The following is a 19,277-nucleotide window of genomic DNA, read 5'->3' as shown; positions in this document are numbered from 1 at the left end:
GGATTCAGGAGGAACAGTGTGGTTTTCGTCCTGGTCGTGGAACTGTGGACCAGCTCTATACTCTGGGCAGGGTCCTTGAGGGTGCATGGGAGTTTGCCCAACCAGTCTACATGTGTTTTGTGGACTTGGAGAAGGCATTCGACCGTGTCCCTCGGGAAGTCCTGTGGGGAGTGCTCAGAGAGTATGGGGTATCGGACTGTCTGATTGTGGCTGTCCGCTCCCTGTATGATCAGTGTCAGAGCTTGGTCCGCATTGCCGGCAGTAAGTCGGACACGTTTCCAGTGAGGGTTGGACTCCGCCAAGGCTGCCCTTTGTCACCCATTCTGTTCATAACTTTTATGGACAGAATTTCTAGGCGCAGTCAAGGCGTTGAGGGGATCCGGTTTGGTGGCTGCAGGATTAGGTCTCTGCTTTTTGCAGATGATTTGGTCCTGATGGCTTCATCTGGCCAGGATCTTCAGCTCTCACTGGATCGGTTCGCAGCCGAGTGTGAAGCGACTGGGATGAGAATCAGCACCTCCAAGTCCGAGTCCATGGTTCTCGCCCGGAAAAGGGTGGAGTGCCATCTCCGGGTTGGGGAGGAGATCTTGCCCCAAGTGGAGGAGTTCAAGTACCTCGGAGTCTTGTTCACGAGTGAGGGAAGAGTGGATGGTGAGATCGACAGGCGGATCGGTGCGGCGTCTTCAGTAATGCGGACGCTGTATCGATCCGTTGTGGTGAAGAAGGAGCTGAGCCGGAAGGCAAAGCTCTCAATTTACCGGTCGATCTACGTTCCCATCCTCACCTATGGTCATGAGCTTTGGGTTATGACCGAAAGGACAAGATCACGGGTACAAGCGGCCGAAATGAGTTTCCTCCGCCGGGTGGCGGGGCTCTCCCTTAGAGATAGGGTGAGAAGCTCTGTCATCCGGGGGGAGCTCAAAGTAAAGCCGCTGCTCCTCCACATGGAGAGGAGCCAGATGAGGTGGTTCGGGCATCTGGTCAGGATGCCACCCGAACGCCTCCCTAGGGAGGTGTTTAGGGCACGTCCGACCGGTAGGAGGCCACGGGGAAGACCCAGGACACGTTGGGAAGACTATGTCTCCCGGCTGGCCTGGGAACGCCTCGGGATCCCCCGGGAGGAGCTGGACGAAGTGGCTGGGGAGAGGGAAGTCTGGGCTTCCCTGCTTAGGCTGCTGCCCCCGCGACCCGACCTCGGATAAGCGGAAGAAGATGGATGGATGGATGGATGATTACAAAATAAATACCAACCAAATATATTGCAAAAGAAGAAATCATAAAAACTGATGAAAAATAAATGGACATACAATTACGCTTCACTAAAATTATTTCTAACAAAATGAATGATAAATAATGAAAATTCGTTTCTTAAACAATGTGCGAATAAAATTAAAGTGCAAATGAAGAAACAACTTCACCACTTCAGTCATAATTATTGCACTTAAGTAACAAAATAATTGATAAATAATAAAAATATGTTTCTTAAACAATGTGCGAATAAAATTAAAGTGCAAATGAAGAAACAGCTTCACCACTTCAGTCATAATTTTTGCGCTTAAGAAACTTAAGCTCCAGACTTCTTCTGTTTGTTTGATATTGTCATTACTGCCACTAGTGGTGGAAAATAGTATTACAACTGAGCTGGTGGTCCGTATGGGCCCGCAGAGAAACAAATATTTGAGCCCTGGCCTTATGGTTAAGAAACACTGATATAAACCAATAAATAAATCAATTAATAAAAAAGCAAAGCATGTTATAGCAACTATTGGTCCGCTCAATTCAACTTTAGCATGGAAATAGGAGTTCAGAACATTCCTTTGTTGCAGTCAGTAAAGGGAGTGTGTCTTATTACTACACACACTCCAGTGTTTGGGGGAAGGGGATCCATCTATCTGGCCGTGGTTGCCATGGGTTACAGGAGGAGAAGAGGCTGGTGCTGCAGGTGGAATAGGGAGTGGGGGGGGGGGGGGGGGGGGGGGGGGGGGGGGGCACTGTCACAGCAATATGTTCCGGAAGCATCATAAGTATTGAAAGTAGCTGCAAGTGTGTGTACGGAACCTGACAAATCTGTAATTGTTGTCACAAAAAGATGATTGGCAGTGGAAGTCACCCACAGCCAACAATCTGCTGTCACATGTCGTTAACGTCCAACGACATTTTACACCTGGCTCACCTCTGAAACTTGGAAAGTACTTGTTCAGGTCCGAGGTCTGGATTTTGTCTGCCAGGATGTCGGTCTTGTTGAGGAAGAGTATGATGGAGGTGCTGTGGAACCACTGCGAGTGGATGGTGGTGTAGAACAGCGCCAGGCTCTCTTTCATGCGGTTCTGAAGGGCACACACAGGTGGACTCGTTGGACAGGAAGTCAACAAACAGGAACAGGAAATGAGTTTCTTGTTATTAAGTGTGTCCGTCAACTTGACTGCGACAGCTTGGAAAAAAAGGCTACTGGGGCTGAGGGTGTTTTTTTCTTATTTAGTGTAAGAGTGACACCTGCTGGCAGACAGGTGAATTGACACTGGGGTGGACAAAAGTATTGGGACACCTGGCCTACTATTCACTGGCTATTCACACCTCCTGAACTTTTAGACTAAGTCAAAATGTCTGAATACTTTTGCATGCTACCTTTTAATTATTGTCATCATTTTCCATTTACTTTGCATCTTTGACATAAAACCCTAAGAAAGTACACAGAAGTACCTCGGGATACCAGTATTTCATGATGTTCTGGAGGTTGGGCGCAAACTAGAGATGCGCGGTTTGCGGGCACAACCGCGGAGTCCGCGGATTATCCGCGGATCGGGCGGATGAAATAAAAAAAAATTAGATTTTATCCGCGGGTCGGGTCGGGCGGTTGAAATAAAAAAAAATTAGATTTTAAATAGATTCAGGCGGGTGGCAGTTAAACCAATTGGTAAATATATATACATAGTTAAATGTTGTTACCCACATACGAAAAACGAGCAGGCACCTGCAGCATATGCCACAACAGAAGAAAAAAAAAGAAAAGAGATGGACACTTTTACGGAGCGGAGAAGGGACGCCTCGCCGGGGTCCGGGACCGAGGCCCCTTCCCCCGAGAGGGCCCCACCGGGAGCCGTAGCTGAGGCGATCCGCGAGAAGGGCCTGACGCACGTCCAGGGTCACCACCGCGCCCACCGCACCGACACCCCGCCTCGTCCGCCTTCGCCGCGGCCGGCGTCACGCGCAGCAGGTAAGCAGCTTACCTGCCCGCCACCCCCGTGGCCGGGGGCTCGTAACAGGGGTCACTCCGCGCGCTCCGCCCGCGCAGCTTACCTGCCCGCCACCCCCGTTGCCGGGGGCGCGTAACAGGGGTCACTCCGCGCGCAGTGCGCTCTCGAAAGGGGTGGGGCTCACCCTGGTTGATATAGACAGCAGGACGGTGGCCATGGAAGTCGGAACCCGCTAAGGAGTGTGTAACAACCCACCTGCCGAATCAACTAGCCCTGAAAATGGATGGCGCTGGAGCGTCGGGCCCATACCCGGCCGTCGCCGGCAGCGAGACGCGCTTGGAGGTGCGCTCAGCGCGGCTCCCATATGATTGCGCACTGGTGTGCGTCTGGGTCGTGACAACGTGGCACGTGAATGTCTGTGCTGCATTGGATCAGTCTCCTTTCTTTAACAGGCAAAAGCTTTATAACCTCACTAATGCCTTGCATCGTCTATATTAGATATATAACAACGGGTGGGTGCGGTTCTGATGAAATGTTACATCGGGTGGATGGCGGATGGTTGACGACTTTTTGATGCGGTTGCGGATGAAATAATTGCCTATCCGCGCATCTCTAGCGCAAACATTTGGGTAGAGATCAACCAATATGTTTTCTTCAGGGCCGATACCTGTACCGATATAAGTAGTCAAGGAGGCCGATAATGGATTTGAGGAGTCGATATTCATTTGCAGAAAAAGTTATTTGGTGTGTGAGCTCTGCGGTGAAGAAGAACATGACATTGCTTACATGCAGGGCAAAGTGCTGGTGCTTCTTACTAACTACTTGACTAATTGATTGAAAATATGAAATAACTGCTATCATATAGGCAGTAACAAGCTACATGAAGCTAAGCTACGTAGCTTAACTACATTTCCCAGAAGCTTGGCGGTAGCTTAGCTACTTTTAGAGCCATGTAGCGAGGTAGCTTACATCAAAGAGAAAATGGACTGCGAATCCAGACCCCCCAAAAAATAAGTATAAAATCCACTGACCTGGATGAATGGTAAATGGGTTATACTTGTATAGCACTTTTCTACCTTTTTTAAAGGAACTCCAAAGCGCTTTGACACTATTTCCACATTCACACACTGATGGAGGGAGCTGCCATGCAAGGCGCTAAGCAGGACCCATCAGGAGCAAGGGTGAAGTGTCTTGCTCAAGGACACAACGGACGTGACTAGGATGGTAGAAGGTGGGGATTGAACCAGGAACCCTCAGATTGCTGAGAACATTTATACATACGGAGGACATCCATGATGTTCCTATGATGAGTCATACTTGGCTAAGGTTAGGGCCAAACATTATGGACTGGCCAATCAGAGGCCAGATAAGTTGGGTCATTGAACCCAGGAAGCCAAATCACAACAGACACTCATGTCACATGACCAGGAGGGAGTCGGAGACGCCTCAAGCTACTTGAAAATGGCAGATGAGTTCTTTATTAGATGAGATTTATCCTTTAGTGATGAAGCCCACAATAGTGCATATTCTTCCTTGGCCATATTTACACAAATGTATGCCTTTAGAGAAAACAATGGCCAAAACTGCAGTTTTAACTTGTTTACTCTGTAAACTAAAACCATAACAGATGTAAGACGTCCAACACACATTTAGGAACACACATTAAAGTGAGTTGAGTTCATGAAAAGTTTTACTGCACATAATAATCATTAATCATTGTTTTGTTTGTCAAGATATAGATGGATGCTGTTTTTTCACTCTAGGTAGAGAAAATTAATAACATTTGCTTGTTTGTTTTAACTATTTTTAGTATGGCTGGTATCATAGAGTAAAATCCATAAATTAGCAGCACCGTCTTATAAACCGCAGGGTTTAAAGTGTCAGAAAAAAGTAGCGGCTTATAGTCCGGGATTTACGGTAGTTTTTTATTTATGCGCTCCCCTTACTCACCATTGTGTGTTATACTCAGTGGTTAACTTACTCACCATTGTGTGTTATACTCAATGGTTAACTTACTCACCATTGTGTGTTATACTCAATGGTTAACTTACTCACCATTGTGTGTTATACTCAATGGTTAACTTACTCACCATTGTGTGTTATACTCAGTGGTTAACTTACTCACCATTGTGTGTTATACTCAATGGTTAACTTACTCACCATTGTGTGTTATACTCAGTGGTTAACTTACTCATTATTGTGTGTTATGCTCAATGGTTAACTTACTCACCATTGTGTGTTATACTCAGTGGTTAACTTACTCACCATTGTGTGTTATACTCAATGGTTAACTTACTCACCGTTGTGTGTTATACTCAATGGTTAACTTACTCACCATTGTGTGTTATACTCAGTGGTTAACTTACTCACCATTGTGTGTTATACTCAATGGTTAACTTACTCACCATTGTGTGTTATACTCAATGGTTAACTTATTCACCATTGTGTGTTATACTCAATGGTTAACTTACTCACCATTGTGTGACTCAATGGTTAACTTACTCACCATTGTGTGTTATACTCAATTGTTAACTTACTCACCATTGTGTGTTATACTCAATTGTTAACTTACTCACCATTGTGTGTTATACTCAATGGTTAACTTACTCACCATTGTGTGTTATACTCAATGGTTATTTTACTCACCATTGTGTGTTATACTCAATGGTTAACTTACTCACCATTGTGTGTTATACTCAATGGTTAACTTACTCACCATTGTGTGTTATACTCAATGGTTAACTTATTCACCATTGTGTGTTATACTCAATGGTTAACTTACTCACCATTGTGTGACTCAATGGTTAACTTACTCACCATTGTGTGTTATACTCAATTGTTAACTTACTCACCATTGTGTGTTATACTCAATTGTTAACTTACTCACCATTGTGTGTTATACTCAATGGTTAACTTACTCACCATTGTGTGTTATACTCAATGGTTATTTTACTCACCATTGTGTGTTATACTCAATGGTTAACTTACTCACCATTGTGTGTTATACTCAATGGTTAACTTACTCACCATTGTGTGTTATACTCAATGGTTATTTTACTCACCATTGTGTGTTATACTCAATGGTTAACTTACTCACCATTGTGTGTTATACTCAATGGTTACTTACTCACCATTGTGTGTTATACTCAATGGTTAACTTACTCACCATTGTGTGTTATACTCAGTGGTTAACTTACTCATTATTGTGTGTTATACTCAATGGTTAACTTACTCACCATTGTGTGTTATACTCAGTGGTTAACTTACTCATTATTGTGTGTTATGCTCAATGGTTAACTTACTCACCATTGTGTGTTATACTCAGTGGTTAACTTACTCACCATTGTGTGTTATACTCAATGGTTAACTTACTCACCATTGTGTGTTATACTCAATGGTTAACTTACTCACCATTGTGTGTTATACTCAGTGGTTAACTTACTCACCATTGTGTGTTATACTCAATGGTTAACTTACTCACCATTGTGTGTTATACTCAATGGTTAACTTACTCACCATTGTGTGTTATACTCAATGGTTAACTTACTCACCATTGTGTGTTATACTCAATGGTTAACTGGACATCTTTATGTGCTGGACGCCTCAATCATTGGTATGTTTTCATCTACAAAACCATTCTGGGTATCACTCCATCTTATCTGTCTTGTCTTTTAACAAAGAAACAAGGAAGTCACAATCTTCGTTCAATGAATGTTCTGCAACTTGTCGTCCCCAAAGTAAGAAGTGAACTGGGCAAGAAAGCATTTAGGTTTTCAGCACCAAAGGCTTGGAATAACCTACAATCCAATCTTCAACTTCAAAGCCTTGTTACATTGAATGAGTTGAAAGCTTCTGTGAAAGGATTGCAGTCTACCTTGTCTGTATGCACATGTGTCATGTCAGCAAGTTTTAATGTTGTACATGTCATGTTTTATGTGTTTTAATGTAATCTTGCTGCTGCCCTCTTGGCCAGGTCTCTCTTGGAAAAGAGATCCTTGATCTCAATGGGATTTTACCTGGTTAAATAAAGGCTAAATAAAAAATAATAATAATTTCAGGTGTGTGCTCTCCGAGTGCTTTTCTAGTTATTAATGGCTGAAGTCCCGTGCTGTTTCTGCACATTTGGGCCGTCAGAGCATCCGACACACGCTCAAAGAGCATCGGACACCTCCACCTGCCGGGCAACTCTTGCATTCTGCACCACACCAACTTACAATGACGTCCCTCTCTTCCAGGACTTGGTCGTACTCGCTGAGGGAGGCCAGAAAGATCAGCGAGGTGACATTCTCAAAACAGTGGATCCATTTTCGACGCTCCGACTTCTGACCTCCAACGTCCACAATCCTGTGCAAAGTGAGAAAGAGCATTCTAGATCAAAAACAAAACAAAAATGAAAAAAAACAGCAGCGCAGCAGCATCAGCGCAGCGGGTCTTTGAAGGGTCATAAAATCAAAACCGGAGCAGGTATTAAAAAGCTGTTCTGTTATTTTATACACAAGGGTTTAATCTCTCTCCTGTGTTAGTTTGAAGCCGAAACGACAAACGCGCTCAGAGGAGATAGTTTTTGAAGGAAGGTGACCGGTTTTTACAAAAAATTTGTTTTGAAGGCGGAATAGCAAACTTCCTGTTGATTCTTGCTGGGGGTTGTCAGTTTATGAAATGTAGGTCTAAGTGAGACCTACATAGAGGTTTTTGTTTCATGTCTCTCCGACCTTCCCAGGGAGAGTTACAGGCAGTTGTGTCAGTTTTTTCATCCGAGGAGCAGTTTTTTGTGCGTTTCATTAAAAAATTGCGCTAGAGCACAATTTTGAGATTTGGGGTTAGGTTTTTTCATTAGATCGCAATTTTTGCCAGTCCTGATGTGTGTGTTCAGTTTGGTGAGTTTTGAAGCATGTTAAGGGGGTCAAATTACAGCTCAAAGAGGCAAAAGTGACTGTTTTTAGTACTTTTTTGTCTTGAAGGGGGAATTGCCAACTTGCTGTTGATTTTTGCCCGAGGATATACAATTATGAAAGGTAGGTGTAAGTCAGACTTACATAGAGGTTTTTGTTTCATGTCTCTCCAACCTTCCTAGTGGGAGTTACAGGCAGTCTAGTTTTTTTTTTTCCTAGGGGGCGCTAGAGCGCAATTTTTATTTTTGGGGTTTGGTTTTTTTATCAAAAGGCAATTTTCGCAGGTCCTGATGTGTGCGTCAAATATGGTGAGTTTTGAAGCATGTTAAGTGGGTCATATTGCAGCTCAAAGAGGCGGCCGGTATAATAATAAAAAAACAGAAATTTCCATTGACATTTTTTTCTAAAGATGTAAAAGCATACAAGGTGTGGACAACTGTATTCCAACTGTATTCCAACTGTATTCCAACTGTATTCCAACTGTATTCCAACTGTATTCCAGCAAGTCCTTTAGATTGTTTTTCATTCCAGCTCCAGCGTGACCTCACTTTACGCCCATTATACATTCCCAAAGTGACATTTGTTTTCCCGTAGAAAACAAAGTCAATCCCAATACTATGTTGACACGTGTACTATAGAAGAGTTACAAAAACAATAGAAAATAGTAATGGACATTCAACATGATTTTGACTTCATTGGACACTCGTCAGCCTTCCCGGTAAGGTCTATTCAGGTGTACTGGAGAGGAGGCTACGCCGGATAGTCGAACCTCGGATTCAGGAGGAACAGTGTGGTTTTCGTCCTGGTCGTGGAACTGTGGACCAGCTCTATACTCTCGGCAGGGTCCTTGAGGGTGCATGGGAGTTTGCCCAACCAGTCTACATGTGCTTTGTGGACTTGGAGAAGGCATTCGACCGTGTCCCTCGGGAAGTCCTGTGGGGAGTGCTCAGAGAGTACGGGGTATCGGACTGTCTGATTGTGGCAGTCTGCTCCCTGTATGATCAGTGTCAGAGCTTGGTCCGCATTGCCGGCAGTAAGTCGGACACGTTTCCAGTGAGGGTTGGACTCCGCCAAGGCTGCCCTTTGTCACCCATTCTGTTCTGAACTTTTATGGACAGAATTTCTAGGCGCAGTCAAGGCGTTGAGGGGATCTGGTTTGGTGGCTGCAGGATTAGGTCTCTGCTTTTTGCAGATGATGTGGTCCTGATGGCTTCATCTGGCCAGGATCTTCAGCTCTCGCTGGATCGATTCGCAGCCGAATGTGAAGCGACTGGGATGAGAATCAGCACCTCCAAGTCCGAGTCCATGGTTCTCTCCCGGAAAAGGGTGGAGTGCCATCTCCGGGTTGGGGAGGAGATCTTGCCCCAAGTGGAGGAGTTCAAGTACCTCGGAGTCTTGTTCACGAGTGGGGGAAGAGTGGATCGTGAGATCGACAGGCGGATCGGTGCGGCGTCTTCAGTAATGCGGACGCTGTATCGATCCGTTGTGGTGAAGAAGGAGCTGAGCCGGAAAGCAAAGCTCTCGATTTACCGGTCGATCTACGTTCCCATCCTCACCTATGGTCATGAGCTTTGGGTCATGACCGAAAGGACAAGATCACGGGTACAAGCGGCCGAAATGAGTTTCCTCCGCCGAGTGGCGGGGCTCTCCCTTAGAGATAGGGTGAGAAGCTCTGCCATCCGGGGGGAGCTCAAAGTAAAGCCGCTGCTCCTCCACATCGAGAGGAGCCAGATGAGGTGGTTCGGGCATCTGGTCAGGATGCCACCCGAACGCCTCCCTAGGAAGGTGTTTCGGGCACGTCCGACCGGTAGGAGGCCGCGGGGAAGACCCAGGACACGCTGGGAAGACTATCTCTCCCGGCTGGCCTGGGAACGCCTCGGGATCCCCCAGGAGGAGCTGGACGAAGTGGCTGGGGAGAGGGAAGTCTGGGCTTCCCTGCTTAAGCTGCTGCCCCCGCGACCCGACCTCGGATAAGCGGAAGAAGATGGATGGATGGATGGATGGACACTCGTGTAGAAAACACTTGAGAAGACAGCAGAGGAGTAGAAAAGTAGCCACTTGTCAACATCGTTTTGTCACTCCTTCCGCAACCTTAGCGTCCTTAACAAGTTATTTTTTTGCCAGGATGGCACTTTTTGTTGGTGCGGACTTCCTCTACATCTTAGCAAGATTTCCCAAACTTGGTGATGATTTCCTTCTGGAATTCGACAGTAATTCTCGCCCTCTTGGAACTATGAATGAACACATGTGGAGTTATGTATTTAAAAAAAAAAAAGGCGAAAACATGTTTTATATTCTAGTTTCTTCAAAATAGCCACCCTTTGCTCTGATTACTGCTTTGCACAGTCTGGGCATTCTCTCCATGAGCTTCAAGCACACCTGTGAAGTGAAAACCATTTCAGGTGACTACCTCTTGAAGCTCATGGAGAGAATGCCAAGGGTGTAAAAGGTGTAACATCTTGAAGACTAATCCCCTTCTCTTAGCGCCCAAAACTGCTCAGAACAGGAATGTTCTTTAGAGGGTTTGTGCCTTAATTGTTAAGAGTGTGTAACATCTTGAGGACTAATCCCCTTCTCTCAGCACCCTAAACTGCTTTGAACAAGGCTCTTTTTTGAGGGTTTGTGTTTTAATTGTTAAGAGTGTGTAACATCTTAGGCTAAGCCGGATAACCCCTTAAAGGAATAATTATTTAGCCTAAGCCCCATTTCAGCCACACTGAACCAGTGTTTAAGGTTCCCCTCCTCGGACAAATGTTTACACGGGTAAGTGTGCTTTTAGCTTTGTGTGGACTCATTGATCATTGACAAAGTCAGTTCGGAGAGGAAGTGACGCGCCCCACACAGGAAGTGACGTCAGAAAGAACGCGCCACAGCCAGCTTCATAAAAAAACGGTTTCGTAATTTGGAGCTAACCACTGGAAATATGGAGGTGAGTCATCCAGACATGCCCGTGGTTCTCCTTCCTCTACATGCACAGAAGCTTGTGGAGATCACACATGAATACCTTAAGAGAAAGCCATTGCAGCTATCTGGGATACAACACTTCTCAGACGGCAGAAGAACTTTCCAAGGTCAGCTGTGATTCTACTTAGCGAAAAACTTTGTCCATTTGTCGAAGGAGAGACAACAAGAATGCGAGCTCCCGTGGATGTGATAAAAAAAGGTAGCGTGTGCTTTGTATTACCTGGCTGTCGAGGAAAACGGCGAATGCTTTTGGACTGACAAAGTCAGTTATTGTCCGCCATGTATGTCGCAGACTCAACGTCTAGGTCCAGAGTATATAAAGTCACCAAAAAGGAATGGACATTGAAGGTGAAGGCAAAAAAGTGAAGAGAGTCCTGAGCAGATATCTAGATCCCTAGTTTGATTGATGTCAAATGTTCTTTATCACATTGTTTAGGTGTCTAATAGAGATGCGCGGTTTGCGGGCACAACCGCGGAGTCCGCGGATTATCCGCGGATCGGGCGGATGAAATAAAAAAAAATACGATTTTATCCGCGCGCGGGTCGAGTCGGGCGGATTAATTAGATTTTTTTTTTGTTTTTTTTTGCGGGTGGCAGTTAAACCAATTGGTAAATATATATACATAGTTAAATGTTGTTACCCACATACGAAAAACGAGCAGGCACCTGCAGCATATGCCACAACAGAAGAAGAAAAAAGAAAAGAGATGGACACTTTTACGGAGCGGAGAAGGGACGCCTCGCCGGGGTCCGGGACCGAGGCCCCTTCCCCCGAGAGGGCCCCACCTGGAGCCGTAGCTGAGGCGATCCGCGAGAAGGGCCCGACGCACGTCCAGGGTCACCACCGCGCCCACCGCACCGACACCCCGCCTCGTCCGCCTTCGCCGCGGCCGGCGTCACGCGCAGCAGGTAAGCAGCTTACCTGCCCGCCACCCCCGTGGCCGGGGGCTCGTAACATGGGTCACTCCGCGCGCTCCGCCCGCGCAGCTTACCTGCCCGCCACCCCTGTTGCCGGGGGCGCGTAACAGGGGTCACTCCGCGCGCAGTGCGCTCACGAAAAGGGTGGGGCTCACCCTGGTTTATATAGAGAGCAGGACGGTGGCCATGGAAGTCGGAACCCGCTAAGGAGTGTGTAACAACCCACCTGCCGAATCAACTAGCCCTGAAAATGGATGGCGCTGGAGCGTCGGGCCCATATACCCGGCCGTCGCCGGCAGCGAGACGCGCTTGGAGGTGCGCTCAGCGCGGCTCCCATATGATTGCGCACTGGTGTGCGTCTGGGTCGTGACAGCGTGGCACGCGAAAGTCTGTGCTGCATTGGATCAGTCTCCTTTCTTTAACAGGCAAAAGCTTTATAACCTCACCATACCTGCCAACTTTTGAAATCAGAAAAACCTAGTAGCCAGGGTCCAAGGGCCGCAGGCCCCGGTAGGTCCAGGACAAAATCCTGGTGGAGGGTTCAGGGCTTCGCCCCCCGACGCAAAATGATTATTAGCATTCAGACAGGTTAAAATGTTGCTAAAACCATCACTTTTCTATCAGTCACAGTGACTTTTCAAAACAAAAATATTACAGCAAAAATCATATGGGTTGATTGGCATGTTTATTCTGTAAGCTAACTTCAATAGTTTGAAATTATTTTGACAGTTAATGCCAGTTATCCTGTCAACCTTTCACAAGACTTCAATTTGTTCATTGAAAGTATAAACACTTTTTACAGTAAACAAATGGTAAAACAGTACTAAACAATTCCATTAAAAAAAAAATTGGTGTCATTATTAACTTTCTGTCCAAGCTTGTATAATCTACTGCCTTGTTCAATTGTAAAAAATATTCTGTGCCTAAAATTCACATTTCTATCACAATTATCATACTGTAAACATGGTAAGCTAACTTCATTAAAATTAATAGTCCTGTCAATAGCATGGAATTACAATTCAAATGTAGTTTTTTTGTAAGCCTTTCAAAAGAATTCAAAATATGAAAAATGAATGAAAATGAATTGAAGCCATCAGACACTTGAAAAGTGGCACATCACATCTCTAATGTAATCATTTGAACTTTTCAACAGAAATAGCACTGCAAAAATATTAAGGACATACTTCTGTATTTTGGTAGTTATGCTGTCAACATTTAACAAGATTTCTTCAACTTGGACTTGAAAGCATAAATAGTATAAACACTTTTAACAGTATAACAGTACTAAACAATTCCAATAGATAACATTGGTGTCATTACCTTTTTGTGGCTAAAATCCGAAAAACGTTGAAAGTTTTCCACTTGTATCGCTAGCAACGGCATTAGACTTGTGTTCTTTTGTCCCAACGTGGTCTTTTACATCGCTAATTCCTCCGTGTCCGATCGAAAAATCTTGTCTGCACAAGGTGCAATTCGCGTAGTTTTCACCCTTTTTGGAAGGGATAATTATTCCCGGATAGGCTTTTGAATATTCTTCACGGAATGACTGCATTTTCCTTTTCGGTTTAAGACTCGTTTGCGATTTTTCTCCGGCTGATTCCATGATCGTTCGCTCGTTTGGAAACAATGGCAACTGGTGCCTCGTGCTTGGCAGCGGTGCTATAAATAGCCTCGCGCATGGCATTCGGAATGGCTCGATAGGAAGTTACGGGAAGCAGTGTCGATTGTCATTGTTGTTACGCGATTTCGTGAATAAAACTTAAAAAAAAAAAAAAAAATTTAATTAATGAAAAACCGTATTTTTTATCACTGCAACCGTAACTCCGGTTGATGAAAACCGTACTAATTACGGGAAAACCGGAGTAGTTGGCAGGTATGCTAACGATGTGCTGTAATTAGCTCTGTGTCAAGGGACAAAGCACCAGTAAACTCAGCTTAAAGGAGATTTGTGAGTCAACACAATCCCAATCATTCATTCATTCATTCATTCATTCATTCGCACTGATATTAGCAACCTGAGCCTGATCTTTTCGATGGTGAAGGAATAGTCGTTGATGCCCGTGGTGGGGAATCGGACCCTCAGCACATCCTGTTCTGTGGGGATGTAGTCGGGCGCGGCGATGCGTTCCAGATTGTTCATGTAGCTGAAAGACAAAGAGAGGACAGTGGTTTGCTAGCACAGCTGCCATATGTGCAAAACAAACAGAAGTGACATACAGTAGCATACGTGATGAATTAGCATTGATTAAAAATGATTAAAAGGCTAAGAACGGAGCATATCACATTGTGTACAGACCACGGCTTTATGGCCGACCGCCTTTGTCACTTATCAGGCACACACACTTTGATGACTAAGCTGCTCTGCAAACACACACAACCAAACACCAGGAAAATAAATGTATGATAAAACATTCATTTCACTTCTTTACCATGGAAGCACAAATCCAAACTGGAATACACATTTAAGAACACATGATTGTGGCAGACATGTTTGCTACACTATAGTCTGTCTAAATGTTTGCTACACTATAGTCTGTTTAAATGTTTGCTACACTATAGTCTGTCTAAATGTTTGCTACACTATAGTCTGTCTAAATGTTTGCTACACTATAGTCTGTTTAAATGTTTGCTACACTATAGTCTGTTTAAATGCTAACTTTCATTTTCATTGCTGTTTTACAAGAAGACAGCAGCTGACAATTTCTTCATTTTTTCTACTCTTTATGTTTCAACATTGAATCATTTTGAAACAAACAACAAGATCATAGTCGCACAATCAAGTCAAGTCACTTACTTGGCGCTGACCACAGGCATGTGGTCTAGTAGGACCACAGACATGTGGTCTAGTAGGACCACAGACATGTGGTCTAGTAGGACCACAGACATGTGTTCTAGTAGGACCACAGACATGTGGTCTAGTAGGACCACAGACATGTGGTCTAGTAGGACCACAGACATGTGGTCTAGTAGGACCACAGACATGTGTTCTAGTAGGACCACAGACATGTGGTCTAGTAGGACCACAGACATGTGGTCTAGTAGGACCACAGACATGTGGTCTAGTAGGACCACAGACATGTGTTCTAGTAGGACCACAGACATGTGGTCTAGTAGGACCACAGACATGTGTTCTAGTAGGACCACAGACATGTGGTCTAGTAGGACCACAGACATGTGTTCTAGTAGGACCACAGACATGTGGTCTAGTAGGACCACAGACATGTGTTCTAGTAGGACCACAGACATGTGTACTAGTAGGACCACAGACATGTGTACTAGTAGGACCACAGACATGTGGTCTAGTAGGACCACAGACATGTGTTCTAGTAGGACCACAGACATGTGGTCTAGTAGGACCACAGACATGTGGTCTAGTAGGACCACAGACGTGTTCTAGTAGGACCACAGACATGTTGTCTAGTAGGACCACAGACATGTGGTCTAGTAGGACCACAGACGGGTTCTAGTAGGACCACAGACATGTTGTCTAGTAGGACCACAGACATGTGGTCTAGTAGGACCACAGATATGTGGTCTAGTAGGACCACAGACATGTGGTCTAGTAGGACCACAGATATGTGGTCTAGTAGGACCACAGACGTGTTCTAGTAGGACCACAGACATGTGGTCTAGTAGGACCACAGACGTGTTCTAGTAGGACCACAGACATGTTGTCTAGAAGGACCACAGACATGAGGTCTAGTAGGACCACAGACATGTGGTCTAGTAGGACCACAGACGTGTTCTAGTAGGACCACAGACATGTGGTCTAGTAGGACCACATACATGTGTTCTAGTAGGACCACATACATGTGTGCTAGTAGGACCACAGACATGTGGTCTAGTAGGACCACAGACATGTGGTCTAGTAGGACCACATACATGTGTGCTAGTAGGACCACAGACATGTGGTCTAGTAGGACCACAGACATGTGGTCTAGCAGGACCACAGACATGTGGTCTAGTAGGACCACAGACATGTTCTAGTAGGACCACAGACATGTGGTCTAGTAGGACCACAGTCTTGTGTTCTAGCAGGACCACAGACATGTGGTCTAGTAGGACCACTGCCATGTGGTCTAGTAGGACCACAGCCATGTGGTCTAGTAGGACCACAGCCATGTGGTCTAGTAGGACCACAGCCATGTGGTCTAGTAGGACCACAGCCATGTGGTCTAGTAGGACCACAGACATGTGTTCTAGTAGGACCACAGACATGTGGTCTAGTAGGACCACAGCCATGTGGTCTAGTAGGACCACAGCCATGTGGTCTAGTAGGACCACAGACATGTGGTCTAGTAGGACCACAGACATGTGGTCTAGTAGGACCACATACATGTGTGCTAGTAGGACCACAGACATGTGGTCTAGTAGGACCACAGACATGTGGTCTAGCAGGACCACAGACATGTGGTCTAGTAGGACCACAGACATGTTCTAGTAGGACCACAGACATGTGTTCTAGTAGGACCACAGACATGTGGTCTAGTAGGACCACAGACATGTGTTCTAGTAGGACCACAGACATGTGGTCTAGTAGGACCACAGCCATGTGTTCTAGTAGGACCACAGACATGTGTTCTAGTAGGACCACAGACATGTGGTCTAGTAGGACCGTTTTTCTCTACAGCGTGATCATTTCGTTAAATCCTTGATTGATATAATGATAGTTAATAAGTTCACATGTTCTTTCTCTATGAAATACAGACTTTGTGGCTAAATGTTCTGACTCGGGATGCCAATCAGCACTCACTACTCCGTGGAGTCCAACAGTTGGTACTCGTGGCGTCGGCTGTAGCAGACCCGGATGCCGGAGTCGGCCCAGAGGCGACGTATGGCGTCCACGTAGCGCCGCTCCAGCTGGGTGATGTGCGACGTGTTGACCTCCTGCAGCCAGGTGGCGTAGATCTGCAAGGTAGAAGGTGATTGACACTTGCCATTCCTTGTTGCTTACTCAGCACGCCTGTATTTAGAGGCACTGTGTGTGGGTGTGTGTGTGTGTGTGTGTGTGTGTGTAAGTGAGTGTGAGTGTGTGTGTGTGTGTGAGTGTCGCTCATTTGATGTGGGCAAAACCTGTTAGCCACTTATGTAGAGTGTTTACGTTGTGTGTGCCAACCTCATTCTCAGTGTTGGAGTAAGGAATCCTGAGTGTGCTCATGGCCGCCGTCATGGCCTTGATAGCGGTGAAGATGTTCTGGAAGATGCATTTAGAGAAGCCCAGTCTGTCCTCCTCAGAGAAGCCTCGTCCGTGGATGATCCTCATCTGGCGGACAAACGTGGTTTTCCCACTCTCTCCAGTTCCTGGGCGGCACAAAATAGAAGTTGACTAAAAGTTAAAGTTAAAGTTAAAGTACCAATGATTGTCACACACACACTAGGTGTGGCGAGATTATTCTCTGCATTTGACCCATCACCCTTGATCACCCCCTGGGAGGTGAGGGGAGCAGTGGGCAGCAGCGGTGGCCGCGCCCGGGAATCATTTTGGTGATTTAAGCCCCAATTCCAACCCTTGATGCTGAGTGCCAAGCAGGGAGGTAATGGCTCCCATTTTTATAGTCTTTGGTATGACTCGGCCGGGATTTGAACTCACAACCTACCCATCTCAGGGCGGACACTCTAACCACTAGGCCACTTCTACCTGCAGACTTTCCTAGTTGAAGGTACGACCGCCACCTTTTTTTCTAACTTGTTTTTTCTTCTAAAACTAACACTGCTTTGTACTCGGGACGGGCCATATGGTCTAAGATGTAGAAAGTATTCCCAGCACTTCACTTTCCCCACATGTTGTTGTGTTACAGTCTTATTACAAACCCCGTTTCCATATGAGTTGGGAAATTGTGTTAGATGTAAATATAAACGGAATACAATGATTTGCAAATCCTTTTCAAGCCATATTCAGTTGAATATGCTACAAAGACAACATATTTGATGTTCAAACTCATAAACATTTTTTTTTGTTGCAAATAATCATTAACTTTAGAATTTGATGCCAGCAACACGTGACAAAGAAGTTGGGAAAGGTGGCAATAAATACTGATAAAGTTGAGGAATGCTCATCAAACACTTATTTGGAACATCCCACAGGTGTGCAGGCTAATTGGGAACAGGTGGGTGCCATGATTGGGTATAAAAACAGCTTCTCCAAAAAATGCTCAGTCTTTCACAAGAAAGGATGGGGCGAGGTACACCCCTTTGTCCACAACTGCGTGAGCAAATAGTCAAACAGTTTAAGAACAACGTTTCTCAAAGTGCCATTGCAAGACATTTTGGGATTTCAACATCTACGATCCGTAATATCATCAAACGGTTCAGAGAATCTGGAGAAATCACTCCACGTAAGCGGCATGGCCGGAAACCAACATTGAATGACCGTGACCTTCCATCCCTCAGACGGCACTGTATCAAAAACCCACATCAATCTCTAAAGGATATCACCACATGGGCTCAGGAACACTTCAGAAAACCACTTTTAGTAACTACAGTTGGTCGCTACATCTGTAAGTGCAAGTTAAAGCTCTACTATGCAAAGCAAAAGCCATTTATCAACAACACCCAGAAACACTGCCTGCTTCTCTGGGCCCGAGATCATCTAAGATGGACTCATGCAAAGTGGAAAATTGTTCTGTGGTCTGACGAGTCCACATTTCAAATTGTTTTTGGAAATATTCGACATCGTGTCATCCGGACCAAAGGGGAAGCGAACCATTTAGACTGTTCTAGGCGCAAAGTGTAAAAGGCAGCATGTGTGATGGTATGGGGGTGCATTAGTGCCCAAGACATGGGTAACTTACACATCTGTGAAGGCGCCATTAATGCTGAAAGGTACATACAGGTTTTGGAGCAACATATGTTGCCATCCAAGCAACGTTACCATGGACGCCCCTGCTTATTTCAGCAACACAATGCCAAGCCACTTGTTACATCAGCGTGGCTTCATAGTAAAAGAGTACGGGTACTAGACTGGCCTGCCTGTAGTCCAGACCTGTCTCCCATTGAAAATGTGAAGCCTAAAATAGCACAACGGAGACCCCCGGACTGTTGAACAACTTAAGCTGTACATCAAGCAAGAATGGGAAAGAATTCCACCTGAGAAGCTTCAAAAATGTGTCTCCTCAGTTCCCAAACCTTTACTGAGTGTTGTTAAAAGGAAAGGCCATGTAACACAGTGGTGAACATGCCCTTTCCCAACTACTTTGGCACGTGTTGCAGCCATGAAATTATAAGTTAATGATTATTTGCAAAAAAAAAAAATAAAGTTTATGAGTTTGAACATCAAATATGTTGTCTTTGTAGCATATTCAACTGAATA

The 19,277-nt window shown here is 45.2% G+C and overlaps 1 protein-coding gene across 1 annotated transcript in view; it reads right to left on the bottom strand.

Annotated features, from left to right (window-relative positions):
* LOC133616695 (guanine nucleotide-binding protein subunit alpha-14-like) overlaps positions 1-19,277 on the bottom strand; it is a 57,465-nt gene that overhangs the window by 6,205 nt on the left and 31,983 nt on the right. The window contains exons 3-7 of the mRNA XM_061976260.2: positions 17,085-17,269; positions 16,722-16,876; positions 13,984-14,112; positions 7,409-7,538; positions 2,174-2,327 (exon numbers count right to left, since the gene is read on the bottom strand). Of these exons, the coding sequence (XP_061832244.1) occupies positions 2,174-2,327; positions 7,409-7,538; positions 13,984-14,112; positions 16,722-16,876; positions 17,085-17,269 (753 nt within the window). The remainder of the gene's footprint in view (positions 1-2,173; positions 2,328-7,408; positions 7,539-13,983; positions 14,113-16,721; positions 16,877-17,084; positions 17,270-19,277) is intronic.

This window comes from Nerophis lumbriciformis, linkage group LG14, assembly GCF_033978685.3.
Source record: "Nerophis lumbriciformis linkage group LG14, RoL_Nlum_v2.1, whole genome shotgun sequence".
NCBI lineage: Eukaryota > Metazoa > Chordata > Actinopteri > Syngnathiformes > Syngnathidae > Nerophis > Nerophis lumbriciformis.
This window is presented reverse-complemented; position numbering and strand designations above follow the sequence as displayed.